This window comes from Lytechinus pictus, chromosome 13, assembly GCF_037042905.1.
Source record: "Lytechinus pictus isolate F3 Inbred chromosome 13, Lp3.0, whole genome shotgun sequence".
In the NCBI taxonomy this organism is placed as follows: domain Eukaryota; kingdom Metazoa; phylum Echinodermata; class Echinoidea; order Temnopleuroida; family Toxopneustidae; genus Lytechinus; species Lytechinus pictus.
Genome location: NC_087257.1, coordinates 4,862,177 through 4,881,009, shown reverse-complemented (window position 1 = coordinate 4,881,009; position 18,833 = coordinate 4,862,177). Strand labels below are relative to the sequence as shown.

Below are 18,833 nucleotides of genomic sequence, written 5' to 3'. Positions count from 1 at the left end.
GGAGCTTCAATATGCTTTCTGAGATTGTTTACATACATAACATGAATATCCATATCTCAATCATTTTTAAACTACACTGTATTGATTATATTTGGATTACAAATTACCCCTCAGAAAGGGATATAGTCCTCGGTTTTTAGTCTGTATACCAGTTAAAAGATAAAATGAATTTTTTCTAGCCCTATGGCAACTATTAATAATTTATATCATATGATCTTTGAACATCAATCATTCTTATAATTAAAGACAAATTCATATCACTTTTAGGATATCATGAACCTTGCCATCTGTTGCTTGAAATAGTGCATTAATTCTAATCAATGCTTCAATAATTGTCTCCTTTATATATAACATTCCTAGTGAATGTTCAATAGTTGGATATAAATAGTCCATGTTATGTTTCCAAGTTGCCATAATGGAATAGTTCTGGCTAGTTTTGTTTTTCAATTTTTTTTTCAATGCATGTTAGGCCACTTGTGTTGTACCACAAACAAAGTTCATAACAACACTCTGATATTATTTTGATTTTTAAATTTAGATATGTTTTTTGGAAACCAGCATGATCCTTCCCATTTTAAGTCAAGTAAAACACAAGAGATGGTGAAGTAGTGCTGAAATTCTGCTATTTGAGATTTTATTGAATTATCAGGAGTGGCATCCGAGCCAATGGAATTTTGACCTTTGTCCAATTACGTTGATATTTTGGGTTTTTTTTTTTGGATGATTTTCAAGGAAAGTCTATATTTTGATGATTCTTCCATCAAATTCGGAATTCTAATATTACGTTTTTGAGATATGTTCAGGGGGGTTAATTATTCCTGGCCTGGGGGTCATGTATGTTACTCTCACAAAACTTGTGAGTGATGGAATAACTTGATGATCTGTGACTTAAAACAGTTCTAAGAAGAAAACAGTGTGCAGTCTAGGTCTGTCACACGTGAATCTTGAATCATCATTGTATTGATGATTGCAATTCGCCTTTAGAATCATCGGACCTTTCACACGCTCACTCGAAAACTGTGTTTTGAATTTGAATTCCCGAGCAAAGGCGGTATGTGTCCTTGCTGACTTGTCAATCAAAGCACTGCATCGATATGATGAGTGCATAACAATGGTTTTATCTATGGAAGTGCTTGAAAGGACACGTGAGCTCCGCCCCCCAAAAGATGTTTTGGAGGTCAAGCCTTTCACACATAAAATTTGTACCGTAATTTGAGTGAAACTTAACTGGAATTCACTTCCGGAGCAGAATTGTGAATAGCGTGCACGTGCAAAAAAATTTGTCACTAGCCTTATTTTTCACTGGAATCATCATTCAAATTACGATTTTTTTTTTACCGTGTGAAAGGGCGGGAAGTCTTTGTAGAGTTGGACACTTTTAACCCCGACTCTTCTGCCAGAGGGACACAAAGGAGCAAATCAGGTTGGCTTTCAGGGGTTAAACAGTGAGATTACTTGAACCACAATGGCATGTTTGTTGGTCAAAATCATATGAATGTTTATCCTCGTCTGTGGGTAAATAGTGCCAGGATTGGATGGGTGTGATAATGCTGCATGTATGAATACTGATCAGAAATTTTAAGTGGTCTAGTTTTGACCAGCATGGGATATCGGTGAAGGTTTTTCTCTCTTGCTTATAAGTAGTTTGTTCTTACAAAAAATGCAAATTGCCAAATAAGTTCTAAATTTGTATATTTTTTGTGAGCAAGAGGGTTTTACATCTTTTTGCGGCTCTGCTCTTCCATGGCTGTCGGCTTGCGGTACACTCCGTTACAAGCTACAACAGGAAAGGGTTGGGTGGGATCCCGACAGGAGGGGGTCATGTGGATTGGGTTACGCAGGATGGGGATGGGGAGGGGGAGGGGTGCTGACATGTTGGGTTTGGCACCCTCTCAAGCCAAAGAGATGACGAGGGGGAATGGCGGAACAAGAAAAACGGTGGTAGAAACCATAAATGGTGTGGTTCTGAAAAGAAGGGTGAGGCCATATGCACTAGTTATCTTTAAAGGTAAAACTGTTCTATTGGAATTCGTGTGTTCAGGGTTAAAGAAATTTTTGTTTTGGGGCGCTCATTTCTTTGGACTTATTGGTTAAGCTTTATTGCATTTAAGTATAGAAACCATAGAAAGTTGTTGTAAGCAACTATTTAGAAATCTGTCAAGTGGATAAGATATATAGGCCTTCAGAATAGAATGAACACTGTATCTGCGCTTCATACGGCAAACCATGATTGAACTTGGTTAATGGACTAGAAATTTTATAAATATGTGATTAATTTCAATTTAGAAAAAAAAGTCAGAGGAAACAATGAAGATATTATAGGCCTACACTTTGATGTAAGTGTCATTTATAAGAATCAAATGTTTTTACCAAGATCAAACCCTATAATCACTTTAAAAAAAACTTGATATATGTAAAGTCTTTTCTCAAATTTGTATCCTCTTGAATCACAGATGAAAGTAGAAGAGGACATATGCAAGATAATCTGGGGTGCATTTCATGAAACAAGTATTGTTATAAGCTACCGTAATCCTTGTTTCTGATTGGCTGAGAACAGAGTAGTCATTAAAAATCACTGACTATTTGCTTGGTGAAACACTCCCCATCTCCATTTACCTTAATATCACGAATATTTCCTGAAGCCCACTCAGCAACAGGAAACTTTGATCATATCCCATAGATTTTAGTTTTGTTTATATTGGTCATATCATATGTTAAGATCTATCCTCTTGTATAATATACACACCTTGAGCAATTACCATCATAAATGTGGTTTTAGATGGCAAGTGCTATACAAGTGTTTTATCTTTTTTGTACACATAGCTTGTTACACAGTGTATATTATACATGTGTGACCTGACAAAACCAGCAAAAGGTCACCCAAAATGACTTTCGAGATTTTTCTTGAACTTGGTAAAACACACTTTAAAATGATGTATAACCTGTCAGAATTGGTCACCAGTAACCCACACATGTGCTTGATTGAACAAAAATTTGTGTAGTAAATTATTGAAAAGTACTGATAATAATACCTTTAATGGCTGCCTTGGAGCGGAAACTGTGTGGTCCTGTAAAATCTGTTGTGGAAAAAAAGGTATGTTTTAACCATTTGCTATATGAATCACGCGTTGGAATGACTTGCAAAAGAAACATTTTAATCTGCATCCACATATTCGTAACAAGTTGCAGAATCATTGGTTCATATACCTGTGTGGTTGTATATCAGGTGACTTTTTAAACAGGTTATGAACTTGTCATGTGACTAGATTGTGAAAGGGGTTGATGCCTGATACCTGATTGATTCTAATGAGTTATGATCAGACATGGTAATACTCAGTGAGAAAGCTGTATGAAATCATTATACAACGCTATTTATTATATGAACCTTAGACGCCGTTCTCATTATACTTTCTAAAATTGGTTTACTGGAAACCGGTTCAGGAAACTAGTTTGGAAGATCGCTTTTCCAGCATCCCCATTTGATCACCCGAAATCACGTATAGGCATTCCACATGCACTGTGTGAAGTGGCGCGCTCAAAATGTGCGAAGATCGCTTCCTGAAGAACGGTTGTGTCCTCACTTAGGCTAAAACCAGTTTAACGAGGCAAAGCGATCTTCAAAACTACATCACAAGGTGGTTTTCGGAACCGGTTTGGAAGATCGCTTCCAAGACCACTTTGACCGTTCTTATTATGCATTAAACTAGTTTCAACTAAACTAGTTTCCAGTAAACTAGTTTTAGGATGGTAGTGAGAACGGTGTCTTACAGTAGTTATTTAAACAGTTTAAACAAGTGTTTAACATCTTAAACAACAAAGTTCTTCATATTCAATTCTCAATAAATTAGATATGGTTGTTTAAAGTGTTAAACAACCACTGTACGGTTCATACAGTATTAAGCAACATTGTATGAAATTTTAAGCAGTTTTTGTCTCGCCTGCATAGCAGAGCGAGACTATAGGCGCCGCTTTTCCGACGGCGTCAACATCAAATCTTAACCTAAGTTTTTGAAATGACATCATAACTTAAAAAGTATATGGACCTAGTTCATGAAACTTGGCCATAAGGATAATCAAGTATTACTGAACATCCTACCTGAGTTTCAGGTCACATGACTAAGGTCAAAGGTCATTTAGGGTCAATGAACTTAGACCATGTCGGGAGAATTATTTTCAAAATCTTAACCGAAGGTTAAGTTTTTGAAATGACATCATAACTTAGAAAGTATATGGACCTAGTTCATGAAACTTGGGCATAAGGTTAATCAAGTATTAGTGAACATCCTGCTCGAGTTTCAGGTCACGTGACCAAGGTCAAAGGTCATTTAGGGTCAATAAACTTTGGTCAAGTTGGGGGTATTTGTTGAATTACTACCATAACTTTGAAAATTTATGGATCTAGTTCATGAAACTTGGACATTAGGTTAATCAAGTACCACTGAATATCCTGTGCGAGTTTCAGGTCACATGACCATGGTCAATGGTCATTTAAGGTCAATGAACTTTGGCCGTGTTGGGGGTATTTGTTAAATTACCATCCTAACTCTGAAAGTTTATGGATCTAGTTCATAAAACTTAGACATAAGAGTAATCAAGTATCACTGAACATCCTGTACGAGTTTCAGGTCACATGACCATGGTCAAAGGTCAGTAAAGGTCAATGAACTTTGGCCATGTTGGGGGTATTTGTTGAATTACCATCCTAACTCTGAAAGTTTATAGATCTAGTTCATAAAACTTGGGATATAAGAGTAATCAAGTATCACTGAACATCCCCTGTGAGTTTCAGGTCACAAAACCAAGGTCAAAGGTCAGTTAAGGTCAATAAACTTAGGCCATGTTGGGGTAATTGTTGAATTGCCATCATAACTTTGAAAGTTTATGGATAGAGTGAATGAAATGTGGACATGGGTGTAGTTGACAAGTCTTAAGTCACCGTTCAAATGTCATTTATGGTCAATGAACGTGGTATTATGTCATTATATGAATGGTGTTTTTGTGAATGATTATTTTATTGTAGTTTTCAAAGTTAGCACTGCTGCTATATTAAATCGTGTAATGCAGGCGAGACTGCCAGAGGCGTTCCACTTGTTTACTATTATTATGTCCTGAAATGAGCAAGCAATTATGGTAATTATCCAAACTTATTCAGGATTTTGAAACAGAGGGGCGCAAATAATAAACAAATTTGGAAGTAGATGGGGCACAGAGGACATTTTTCTCACATTTAACTTTATTAATGAGTTGATAGTATGTTCAGTTGGGCGATTCTCTTAATATAGAGAGGATGTGTGCCCCTTGCGCCCCCCCCCCCCGCCCCACCACTGCTTATTTGCAATCTTTTAAATTTTTCTTTCATTCATTCTTCCTTTCTTCTCGATAATTACACCTCCAGTGAACATCCCTTTCATTTTCTTTTGTCTTCCAAGCTGTTGAAAACAAATATAAACCTTATGAGATTGAACACTTGTTTTAATAACAATAGCACAGTTTCTGTAACAAATTCACTATCAGCCAATCAGATTGAAGGATTTCAGTAGCTTTTAACTGTTATTGCAAAGTTGTAAGAGGTTTTGTGAAACAGGCCCCAGATCACACTTGCTGATGATTACAGATGACGCTGTGTTATCCTATTTAATCACTCTCACCTCTGAAACAAATAGATTATAAGCAGGTGATTACATGTAGATTCTTATATGCTTTTCACACTGCACTTTTTTCCCTTAACCCCAGGAAATTGGTGGGGCTAAGGGGGGGGTCTTAGCCCCACCAATTTCCCGGGGTTAAGCTTAGCCCACTTCGTTTTCACACTATGTTTTAGCAAAGTGGGCTAGCACGGTAAATAGTACGGTACTATCTGGCCCTGCAAAAAAGCAGGGTTAGCCGGCTTATTGTGGTGCTAGCACCACAATTGCGGTGCTAAGAGATGCAGTGTGAAACAAAACAGGGCTAAGCAAAAGTGGGGCTAAGCATTAGCCAATCACAGAAGTCGAAATTGCATGTTAATCGCGCTCTGTATGGTAAAATCATCAATATTTATGAGCTGTGTGATTGCCCGGGGTTGAGGCGTTAACCCCGGCTAAGCAATAGTACGGGGTTAAGAAAGACGGTGTGAATCGAAAAAAAGATAGTATGGGGTTAAGGATAGTCCGGGGTTAAGGATAGTATGGGGTTAAGGAAATGCAGTGTGAAAAGCATAATAGAGAAACAAAGCAATCCCTAAGCTACCTACCATTAGCCTGACATACAATGAATGATTAACCTGTTTTATAGGGAATTAAAACTAGAAGCGAAAGAGACATTTAAATCTGGAGATGCTAATAGGGAAGATTTCATTTGGTCAGGATTGTCAGTAGTGCAGCCATACTTGATTTTGATCGTCCTTCAACTTGAAATTGTATTCTTGAGGTCACCGTATTGAAGCCAGCTTACTGGAGGAATGTACTTGGATTTAAGATGCTCAGATATTCATTCTTTGTTCCAAGGGTTAACACAGTATATGGTATGTTATATATTTTTTTGAAAATATATTACGATACAGTTGACTTAATCACATATCTTTTTAACACTTGTTTAAATTGTTATACAAGTAATGTTTAGTTCACATAGTAATCCACTTTTGAAAAAAACAAAAAACAATCTTTTTATTATGTAGGGAGACACTTAAAGAACAAGTCCACCCCAACACAATGTTTAATTGAATAAAGAGAGAAAAATACAACAAGCATAAAACTGAAAATTTCATCATAAATCGGATGTAAAATATGAAAGTTATGACATTTTTAAGTTTTGCTTATTTCACAAAAAAGTTATATGCACATCCTGGTCTGTATCTGCAATTGAGGGGACTGATGACGTTATCCACTCACTATTTCTTTTGTATTTTATTATGTGAAGTATGAAATATTCTTATTTTCGCCTCCTGGTAATGTGAAAGAAGTTTTACGTTGACCTGAATATGTGGAACTACCATTGCTTTAACATTTTATGGTTCAGTCAAGTTGGTCCTTTTTGTCAAATTTGTAAAAACAAATATTGTATAATTCAAACAATAAAAAAGAAAAGAAATAGTGAGTGATAGACATCATAATCTCTCTCATTTGCATGTCACTGAGTTCTGCATATAACTATTGTGTGAAAAATAAGCGAAATTTTAAAATGTCATAACTTTCTTATTTTACATCCAAATTTGATGAAATTGGATTTTCTGTATTGATTCAAATCAACATTTTGCTGGGGTGGACTTGACCTTTAATACTATCAACTGCCAAATCCATAGGATGCAAAAAGGGAAGAGGGAGGAAGAGATTGCACTAAAAATCTTCTCATATTCTTCCCGTACTTCAGACCGCTTGATATTGGACACCCATAAGTTACATTTCCCAGTGATCAAATGCTTGGCCAATCAAGCTTCTTTCCAACTGTCGACACTGTGTAGGTGATCTTGATAATCAGCACCCATCTTGCAGTACTTCCCAAGCAAGCCCCCCTCCCACGTCATTTCAGCAGTTGCGGCAATGCTTGTCGATGTCCGTCTTCCCGGCATGGCCGATCTTCCATAACATTTCCCAATGACCAAACCCATTGGCCCATCAAGCCCATTTCCAACTGTCGACACTGTGTAGGTGATCTTAATCAGCACCCATTTTGCAGTACTCCCAAGCAAGCCCCCCCCCCCCGTCATTTTAGCGGTTGCGATAACGCTTGCTGATGTCTGTCTTCCCGGTATGGCCGATCTCATTTCTGATTAGAAAGATTATTAGAGAAATGGAGACGGCCCCTTCAAAATCTGTACCGCAAATGACAGACAACCTATAATGTTTCCAGACTTCCTTGTAGCCTGTGTGTGGTCAATATGTGTAGTGTTGTATATTTTATACATGCTGCAGTGTTTATCTGATTAGATTCAAAATGACACTATTTTTTGGTATAAACAAACCATAAAATATGAGTGGAAACATAAGAATATACATGTATATAATACTTCATAGGTATCTGGAAATCAGATTATTATCAGGGAAGTGAAATAATTTTATGCATTCATTTATTCAAAGCAAGAAGAAAGACAAATTCCTTATAGGCCTTTTTTTTCTTCTTTTTACTTGGTCTATTTTAAATGGAGCGACACTATTACCCTTTTTACACACGCTAAAATTTCCTTAACCCCGTACTACAGTGCGTATAAAAAAAAACGGGACAGATTTGAAAAGTCTATAAAATTTTAGTTTCAAATAATGATGTCTATATTTTGGTGTTAATAGATGCTCTAAGGTCTTATCTTTGAAATGCAATTTAAAAAAATAAATTTTATTCATGCTTGACCGAACACGGGACGTTTTTGTTGGGGGTTCAAAAAGAGGCTTGCGCCAGAATTGCAGAATATGTGTAATACAATGATCAGACTTCTTGCTAATCAGGAGACTTCCTCTTGACCTTTTCATTATCTGTGCCACAATTTTCGAATTATGTTGTCAAATTTCATTTACAAAGTTATTTATTTAATTGAATTATTTTGTTTTTTCATTTAAACTTCTCTTACCTTTTAATTTTCCTTCAAAAGTAACTGAGAAAAGAAGATTTTTTTTGTTAACCCAAGCAAGAAGATTTGAATTATTAATTGGGAAAACTTGTGATTATTCAAATCGTTTTATTATGTGAAACAAATTATGTTATGTACCTTTAAAAGACATGAATCTATTTTTCAATGGGTCATTAATTCGTTGACCAAGTTTAATTGCTTGACAGGAAACACAGGAAGGGATTCATGTCTTTCAATGACAATGGTGTATTGAGTCAATTTAGAAGGAGCTAGATATGGCAGATCGGGTAAAATGTATTAAAAAGTTGTGAGCGAGCGAAGTTAGCACGCAAATATTCCCAATTTTTTTAATTACAATATCAAATTTTGTGATAGATTTTGACATAATATTCAGCAAATAATATCATATTTTACTTTCTATCTTTCCTTTTATTTCCTGTCCACTTTTTTTCTTGGTCATGATTTTTTTTAATTGAGGGGGGGGGGGGAGCAACCCCCGAGCGCCCGCCCATCTGTGTGGCTTTGTTCAAAAGGCACCATAACCTTTGTAGCACATAATGAAAGGATTTGAATAAAAAATCCATGCTCTCCCATAATTCGGTTGAAAAAAATAATTTTAGCTTGAAGAAGGAATATTCAAAGCTAACAGAGAGCATATTAAAAAGAAATAACAGAATAATTCAATCAAATAAATAGATCTGAAAATGAATTTTGACCGCATGATTTGAAAATTATGGCAAAGATAATGAAAAGTTTAAGAGGAAGTCTGCTAATTAGCAAGAAGTCCGATCATCATATTACTCATATTCTGCAATTCTGGCGCAAGCCTCTTTTTGAACCCCCAACAAAAACGTCCCGTGTTCGCTCAAGCATGAACAAAACTAAATTTTTTTAATAGCATTTGAAAGACAAGACCTTAGAGCACCGATTAACACCAAAATATAGACATAATAATTTGAAACTAAAATTTTATAGGCTTTTCAAATCTGTCCCGTTTTTTTTTATACGCACTGTATAGGTGGGGCTAAATTGCCATTTAGCCCCACCTATAGTACGGGGTTAAGCATAGCCCACTTTCTTTTTACACAGCATTTTTGCAAAGTGGGCTAACCCCACCTTTAGTACGGGATTATTTAGCCCTGCAAAAAAGCAGGGTTATCCCAGCAATTGCGGTGCTAAGAGCGATAGTACGGGGTTAAGATCGCTAGTGTAAAACGAAAGTGGGCTAAGCGCTCCCATTCATGCCCCGCAACAGAGCCGGCCCTGTTGTCCAATCAGAGGTAAGCATAATGAATATTCATGAACTAGCAGATAACGTAATTAGGTCTATCGTATAGCCGGTAAACAATTCCGAGTGAAGTACTTGTACTACGAATTATCGACAAATGTATTTAAAGCGTGCGCGATTTTGGATATGACCCGAATGACCCCTCAGTGCGCTCGTGAATATTCATGAGCTACCACAAGTCCAGGGTTAGCGAGTTTCGTGTGTGAAAAGCAAGCATTCCTTATCTGGGGTTAGCAATAACAATTTGGCATGTGTGAAAAGGAAAAAAAATAGTAGATGTGGTAGTTTCATTCAATAGTATGGGGTTAGCGATAGTCCGTGGCTAAGAAAATCCTGTGTAAAAAGGTATAAGATCCATCTTCTCTGGTTTAATAGTACATTCTTTGCATCGTGTGAATGGGCTTCTTTCTAAACTTGTTATTGTATTGATTTACTGTCAAGCATGGTGGGTTGGTTCTCAGTAGATGCAGATCTATCTTGACCTTTCCTATCGTGTCAAACGATGCCCACTGTCCGCCATCTTCGGCACTAATGCAAACACTAATTTACTCGAGCTTATTATCAATCTTGTTCATTTCATTTCTGCAAGAATGATTGTTCGTAAATTAACTTTACTTTTTTCTTTTCTTTTTTTCTCTGCCTTTCCCCTTTCTTTCATTTTCCCCTCCTTTCCTTTTCTCGGTCTCTCTTTTCACTCTCATTTTTCTCCTTTCCTCTTTTTCTCCTTGTGCTTCTTTTCCTTTCTTATCTTTCTCCTTCTTGTTCTTTTTCCTTTTTTCTACTCCCTTATTTTCTTCTAAGTTATCTTTCTCTCTTTTCTTTCTTCTTTTTCTCTCTCCAGTTATCTTTTTCTTTTCTTCTTCTTTTCTCTCCTTCTTTGTCTCTCTTATTCTTTCTCCTTCCATCTTTTTCTTGCCATAACAGGGAAGCAATCGAGCAAAATGATACCATTAATAAATGTGATTTTACCCTACGTATTCTTCTCTTTTTTTGTGATAAATTATGATCTAATGGTCAGCCCTCTCAACCACATCCAAATCGGAGGAAAGAATATGACTTTTGACCATTCTGAGGCTGCGTTTATGCGACCTCAAGCCAGAATCATGATTTGAATCATGATTTGAATCATGATTCAAAACACAAACATGAATCACAATATCACAGAATCAGCATTTAGACGACCTTCATTCCAATGCTGTTTCTCCTCAGATTCGGGCCAATCCAGTGCGCATCACTAGTGCGCAGTTTGACAGAGGAAGTTTTTCGCACGTGTTTCGGCTCTCGAAAAATCTTTTGTTTCCAGAATTCAGTTTATACCTCATTTTTTACTTCTATCATATAGGGTCCATATGCTTCTATTCATCTTGTTAGTTTATCCAAAATGGTGTTCGGAAGTGAATTTCAGTGTAGATCCAATTTAATATTGATACTGCATACTCAACAACAACTGAGATCATTGTCTGTCCAGTTAATTCATTTACTAGAACTTGAAGTTGAAGACATGACCAAAAATGAAAAGTAGTGGACGATGCGATGACCAACACAGAACTTGAACATGACAAGAAATGCATGCGTAATACATAATCATGTACATACAATGAGCATATAGAACGCCTTGAGCTTGGCAAGAGTCAAACCGAAAGTAGCCCGACACACCAGTGAGGTCATAGAATCATGATTGTAATCACGATATCGTTTATTCGAACATTTTCGTACGTGATTCTGCAGAAACGTCTTTCCAAACGCCCCTTTTTTCGTGTTTCATGATAGTGATTCTAATCATGATTATATTCAGTTTCGACTAAACGCAATCGTGATTCTGCAGAATCATGATTTGAATCATGATTCAGATCATGATTCTAGGGTAAAAAAGTGGCGAATAAATGCACCCTGAGTTGTTTGTTTCTTAATAACTTTCATCACTTTACAATCCTATGGGAACGGATTCTTTGATTTCCCCCCCCCCCCCATCTCTTTGAGCAATCTTTATTTTGGGGAAGTCATTGTTATCATTTATGGTAGGCAGTTTACGATTAGTTTTCATTTCAACATTCGTTCTTCTATCAGTCCATGTTTCATTATACATGTATGGCCATATGAGGCTGTTCTCACTACGTTCCTTAAACTAGTTTACTGGAAACTAGTTAAGTGGAAACTAGTTTAACGCGTAGTGAGAACGGTCGAAGCGGTCTTGGAAGCGATCTTCCAAACCAGTTTGGAAAACCACCTCGCGATGTAGTTTTCAAGATCACTTTGCCTCGTTAAACTGGTTTTAGCGTAAGTGAGGACACAACCGTTCTTCGGGAAGCGATCTTCGCACATTTTGAGCGCGCTTCTGCACACGACAGGTGTAGAATGCCTATGCTGCGGTTTCGAATTTCGCGCGAAACGTGCCATCCCACTGAGAGCGTTTCCATAGCAACAAGAGCGCTTTACGTGAAGTTATTCTGAAAACCACTTTTGTGTGATCAAGTGGGAACGCTAGCAAAGCGATCTTCCAAAGTGGTTTCCTGAATCGGTTTCCAGTAAACTAGTTTTAGAAAGCGTAATGAGAACGGCCTCTATGTTTCCTTCTTTATTATTGTGACTGCCTTATGAGAATATGTAAAAGTGTAAGTTCATTCATTTTTGACAATTTATGTGCTTGTTATGTAAAATATAAGAAGTGGGATTTTTTAATAACATTTTTGCCTATTTTTGCAGACTGTATGAGAGAAAACAGATTAATGGCTGGTATATTCGCTTCTTTGAATCAGTTCTATCGAATTTCATATTTACATCGTAATACTTCAATTCAGTATGACCTCATGCCAAATAACGTTCTCTCAAAACTTATTGTATTTTTTGTGGTCAGCTAAACATATCTCGCATTTCTCAAATTCCTCTCAGCAAAATTGTTCAAATATAAAGTTTAATTGATTTTACTTCATGCACACCATAGATTTTTCTGAGCATACATGTACCGTATCCTTACTACAGCAAGTCAATATAATGTTTGTCACCCTATGTGGCAAATAATCTTTATTTGTGTCAGTGTGAATTTGTTAAATGAAATCATACTTATTCTCGGACTTGTGATGAAATGTTAATGACTGTTGATAGCTGATTAATCAGCCATCGCAATTAGAGCATGGCCTGCTTTAGTGGGTGAAGGATCTACCGTACTTGATTGTATTGGTTTAGAAAAAACCCGTTTTGAGGCTTAGAAATTACATATTTTCTATTTAAAGGTCAAGTCCACCCCAGAAAAATGTTGATTTGAATAAATAGAGAAAAATCAAAGTAGCAAAACGCTGAAATTTTCATCAAAATCGGATGTAAAATAAGAAAGTTAAGATATTTTAAAGTTTTGCTTATTTTTCACAAAACAGTGATATGTACAACTCAAATGACACAGTCGATGATGTCCCTCACTCACTATTTCTTTTGTTTTTCATTGTTTGAATTATACAATATTTCATTTTTTATAGATTTGACAATAAGGACCAACTTAACTGAATCATATAGTGTTAATCAATGCTCATTCCACATGTTCTGGAAGGAATTAATCGTTGTTTCACTCGACAATGAGGAGAAAAATAGAATATTCCCTATTTCATATAATAAAATACAAAAGAAATAGTGAGTGGATGACGTCATCAGTCTCCTCATTTGCATACCCATCAGGATGTGCATATAACTGTTTTGTGAAATTAAGCAAATCTATAGAATGTCGTAACTTTCTTATTTTACATCCGATTTTGATGAAATTTTCAGCGTTCTGCTAGTTTGATTTTTCTCTATTTATTCAAATCAACATTTTTCTGGGGTGGACTTGACCTTTAAGATGCATCAAGGAATATATGCTTCATTTAAAGATGAAAGAAAAAACATAGTTGAGTTTTAATTACTCAACTACAGTTTATATCATGAAAATCTCAAAATCCATGAAACAAGTTCCTCAATATATAGGACTACAAACGTAGGTTAAGGACTTCTGATTTCAGTCCGATGTAATATATTTTTATACTGTATTATTAACTGAGCTATAATTGTTTATTGTCGACCAGCTGTACTACTTCTCTTTTACAAAACTAATTTGATTTCGGTGTGATTCCAAAATATTTCCGTAATATATGGGTTTCTTTAATGACTCGGATATGCTCTGTTTGAAAAGCTGATTAATAAGGCAAATAGTGCAAAACCACAGTGGTCAAAGCACCTTGACCACAAAAATAATGATTATTGGGATATTTCTGCCTTATCTGCAGATTAGGGATGAATCGGAAGAGAGGCGTGTGCTGCTGTACTCTGTTGATGGGTTTCTGAACCTTTTCACTTTTTTTTTTAAATTTCAATATAAGAAAGGGTTTAGTCTTTCTGACTTGAAATGGGCTTGGCTCTAGCATGCCTAATTTTGTGTTAAACAATTGAGGAGAAAAAGAGCAACAGTGAAAAGTACAGGACAGTATTGTTGACAGGGGGGGGCAGCATTCAACAAAACTGTTGTACATACACATGCGTCCCAATTAACTTCATGCATTTTTTAAATAAGATATTATTGAAGAATTTCAATAAATTTTCTTTTGGGCACTTTTAATGTGTCATGCGCATATTGCAACAAACTAGTACAAAACAACATTTTTTATGCCTTTCCTGTGTGTGCATGTGTACAGAAATCCCTGGATATAGACAAATAGAGAGAGAGAGAGAGAAATGATATAATACCCCTTTCATACTGCCCTCTTAATTTTTCACCGGCGAACTTCTCCGCCTCGCATTCCTCATTTCCCCGGCGAAGAAAAAAATGTACCCTTTCGCACTGACATTTCTTCCCCGGCGAAATTCAACGGGTGATTGCAGAACAAATGAAAGAAAATTGTAAACATTACTTCTTACCTATTACAAAAAGGTATCAACAAAATTAATTACAAAATATTTTGGAAGTATTGCAATAAAAACAAACAATATCACCTTGTTTTTATATTTTAGCGCATTTTATACATGTAAAAAGTGCTTTTTAATAAATATTGTTTGTAAAAAAAAAATTATGTTCGAGGGTATCTACTTGGCCATAGCATTCAGCTGAGCTTGCAACTATCGCACGCGGAATCTCGGTACAGGGGACTTATGGAAAAAAAAAAATTGACCTCTGACGTCATTAAAGAGGAGAAGTTCTCCAGTTTGCTTTCATACTGGCCTTTTCACGGGCGAACTTCACCGGTGAAGTTCTCCTGTGTACCTTTCATACTGGACACTTTCCCCTTCGCTGGCGAACTTCGCCGGTGAAAAGCGCAATATGAAAGGGGTATAAAAACATATAAGATTCCCTCTGTCTCCACAATGGGTGATTTCAAGTTCGGTGTTCGTGTTGATGTTGAGAGCGTAAAAAGGCCGCTGAACCGAGCTCCAACACAGAGCTGGGTTCAGAGGAATGATACCGATTGCGTTATCGATAGCACATGACGCCACGCCTCTGCGCTGCGCTGCTAGATCATCTCAACTTCACGCGAGAAGTCTCGACGACGAAAATGAAATCGGAGAGAAATGCATTAAATTCTCATCGTACAGAATACCAATGTTTTAATTAATTCAAGAATTCGAAAGAGTGAACATTATTCTTCATCAAAATATATACAACTCAAATGATTTGTACTCATCTTAACTGTAAAAGCTAATTTTACGGGGATGTTTCATCGTGTTCGCCGCCTGTTCACGAGCTTGAGATTGCCAACACCAACACCGAACTTGAAATCATGATTTTCCCAATCCCTGGGGGTTGGTGTTGGTGAATGGGGAAATTGCACGTAGATCGTCAACACCAGCCGCAGTGCTGGGTTCAGCAGACGACATTCAACACCAGCATTCAACACGAACTGCCGGAAATACGTCATATTTTCCGAGGTCAATCCCAACACCAGCCTGATTTCAAGTACGGTGTTGTGGCTGGTGTTGGTGTTGTCACAACACCAACACCAGATTTCAACACTGTACTTGAAATCACCAAATGGAACAATTCAGAAAATTAATTAGAATAATGCAGACTTATGGTCAGTAAACCCTGTAATGCATCTCACATTTTTTAGAGACAGAAAAAACCCCTGAATTATGAAGTTGTAGTTGATTATGATATAAATTTCCTACAAAAGTGTAGTCATTCTTATCACAACTCATGATAACAACAGGCAAAATACAATCAAACATAAAAAGAGGGTATTTAATGGTTGAGGAAGGAAAACAAAAGTGAAGGTTTTGTTGACACCAGAACTGTTTTCATGGTTGATCAGATTTATTTCTCCATCCTGTTTGAATAAATTGCTGGGCATGAGGTATTTTCAAAGGATGTAGGTGGAAATTAGCTAAATATTGATATTTGTTTAATGTGTAAATAGCGAGTTATAATGGTTGTTTTGGATAGTGATATATCCTTAAAAGCTTTTTTTCTTGTGATTGGAACGGAATAGCCCTGAAAAATGCCACAATTTATTAAGTTCATGGCTGATGTTGCCTTGTCATAAACTTCCTACGCATTTGTCATTGATGTTTTGTACTCATCTGTAACAAGTACATGTAGATGCCAAAGAAAAGGGAGCTGTCAGGAGTGTCAGCATTTTACCAAGGTCAATAAATAAGTTCTTCACTTATTGTGAAAGAAAAGGTCCTTATTTGGTCTTCATATTTCTCAAGTCAGCATGAAGCTTCTACAATAAGTCTTTGTTTTGTCTGTATCAAGTCTTTATCAATGCACAAGTCTTGTGATCCCTACGTGTTCTACCAGCTTCTGTTGGTGCAAGATAAGCCCTATGATATTGGTTTATTTCCAATTAGTCCAATGCCAATTTGTCCGATTACCAACTTGCCTACTATCACTTGGTCTACCATCAGTTCGTCCACTATCCACATGGTCTAATTGCCATTTCGTCCACTCACCATTTCGTCTAATAACCAGTTGGTCCTACAGCCATTTAGTCCATATTCCATTTGTTCTGATTGGACTTAGTGTTAAATGGGTGAAATGAATGAAAATAAAATGGTTATTAGACCAACGGGTTATGAGACGAAATGGTCATAGACGAACTGGTGATTAGACGAAGTGATGATTGGACCACATGGTTATTGGACCAAATGATTTTTAGACGAAATGTTGATGGACGGAATGGCATTAGACTAAATGAAGGTACTGTAGACCATGTGATGAGTGGACAAGTTGGCAATTTACCTTAGAATTGACTTCCTCCGGGCTTCAAAATGTAACACGAAATTACCTTTCTCCAATTTTCCTTAAGAACAATAAAGGTCACATTTTTCAGTCTGTTACTATATTCTTGTTCTTTCAATGTGCCTTGAGAAATAATAAAATTTAGAAATAGTGGTATGAATATTTGATTGCCATGATAGTCATTCTTGGAATTTTCTGTCTGTTACATATTTGATAAATAAGCCTTGACAACATCTCTGATATATATATCTATATTCTCTGAATTCTTGTCCTATTACACAATAGCTATCTATAGTAATGTATTTTTGTTTGTTTTTGTTTTCTCTTTCCTATTGTAGAAGACCAAGATGTCGATCTCGATGCTTTACTCAACGACCTCTGTAAAATGGAGAATGACCTCAAGCAGAAGATGGAAGAATCTGGCGGAGACTCGAGCACCAAGAAGTTATCGGCGCCACCACCGACATTCAAACCCACACCGCCACCGGTGGAGACAGACGCCGGCGATCTACCCCCGCCGCCGCCTATGCCAGATGAAGAAGAGGGTGGGATGATGGGTGACCTTCCACCGCCACCACCCATGAACGGTGAAGCGAGGATGCCGCCGCCGCCAGAGGACTTCCCCGCCCCACCACCATCAGATGAAGATGCGACTACACCGGTGTCGCCAACACCGACCTTAACCCCCACACCCGGTGCTCCAGAGTCGCCCATGACACCGACGACACCCACACCAAGACACACAGCCCCGGTGCCGGCACCATCGGTACCGGCACAGAAGACGGTGCTCCACACCCAGCCACCGGCACCATTAGACTTCAGTGCTGCCAATGGTAGCGTTAAGACTCTTCCTAATGTCAGTGTGACGTCACCGACAACACCGTCACCGAGCCCTATGTCACCATCTGGTTATGCATCATTTGGAATACCACCAGTAAGTTTATATCTGGATACATTTCATGAATTAAACTAATGCTCATCAGTGCCATGTACAGTAGGGGAAGGTGGGGTAAGTTGAGCATAGGGGTAAGTTGAGCCACCACCTCCAGGCCAATAATGAATGAGTCAGACATTGTGGTGGTGTCATGTATTGATGAACCATTACATAACCTTTAACCCCACCATTGTTTTCAACTTTGAAACAAAAGTACTTTTTTAGAACGAAAAATACTAATTTCAGCTAAAAAAGTTTAAAAAGGGGGTGAAATAGATAAGTGCTTTTTACCCACACACATCTTTAAATATAATAAAGACATAAGAACAATATTGTTAGTCCAGGTTTGGATTCTCATTCTGGTCATAGCCTTTTACATGATGGATGCAAAAGAAATGTGTTGATGTGAAAATATCGCATTAAGTTCGGACTGGGGTAATTTGAGCCAGCCAACATGGGGCAAGTTGAGCCATGGTAATTCTTGTGGTAATGTATAATAAAAACAAACAAACCTTAAAAAACATTGATATGCAGGCAGAAAGGAGCAAATTCACATGACAATTCTTTTACTTTTAGAGGATGTTAGTATTTATAGAGAATTAGCAAGTGAAAAGACTTTAAATAAAAAATTGACATGCTGGTTCTTCCTGCATACATTTTGTACATAGTTTTTGTGACTCAACTTACCCCAGAAGGTGGCACAACTTACCCCACAGATGGGGCAAGTTGAGCCATTTGACATTGTTTGTTTCAAAGGTGACAATGACTTTCAGTGTGGGGGTAGAAAGTTAAATATGGGTGAAAAATGTTTCACAAGAATTAAATTTAAAGGCAAGGTACTTAAATTTAAAAGATTATTAGTCATATCAATTTT

General features: G+C 37.0%; 1 protein-coding gene across 1 annotated transcript in view; it reads left to right on the top strand.

The window, feature by feature from the left end:
- The window catches only part of LOC129274910 (homeobox protein prospero-like), an 89,509-nt gene that overhangs the window by 48,561 nt on the left and 22,115 nt on the right, over positions 1–18,833 (top strand). The window contains exon 3 of the mRNA XM_054911651.2: positions 17,364–17,959. Coding sequence (XP_054767626.2) covers positions 17,364–17,959 — 596 coding nt within the window. The remainder of the gene's footprint in view (positions 1–17,363; positions 17,960–18,833) is intronic.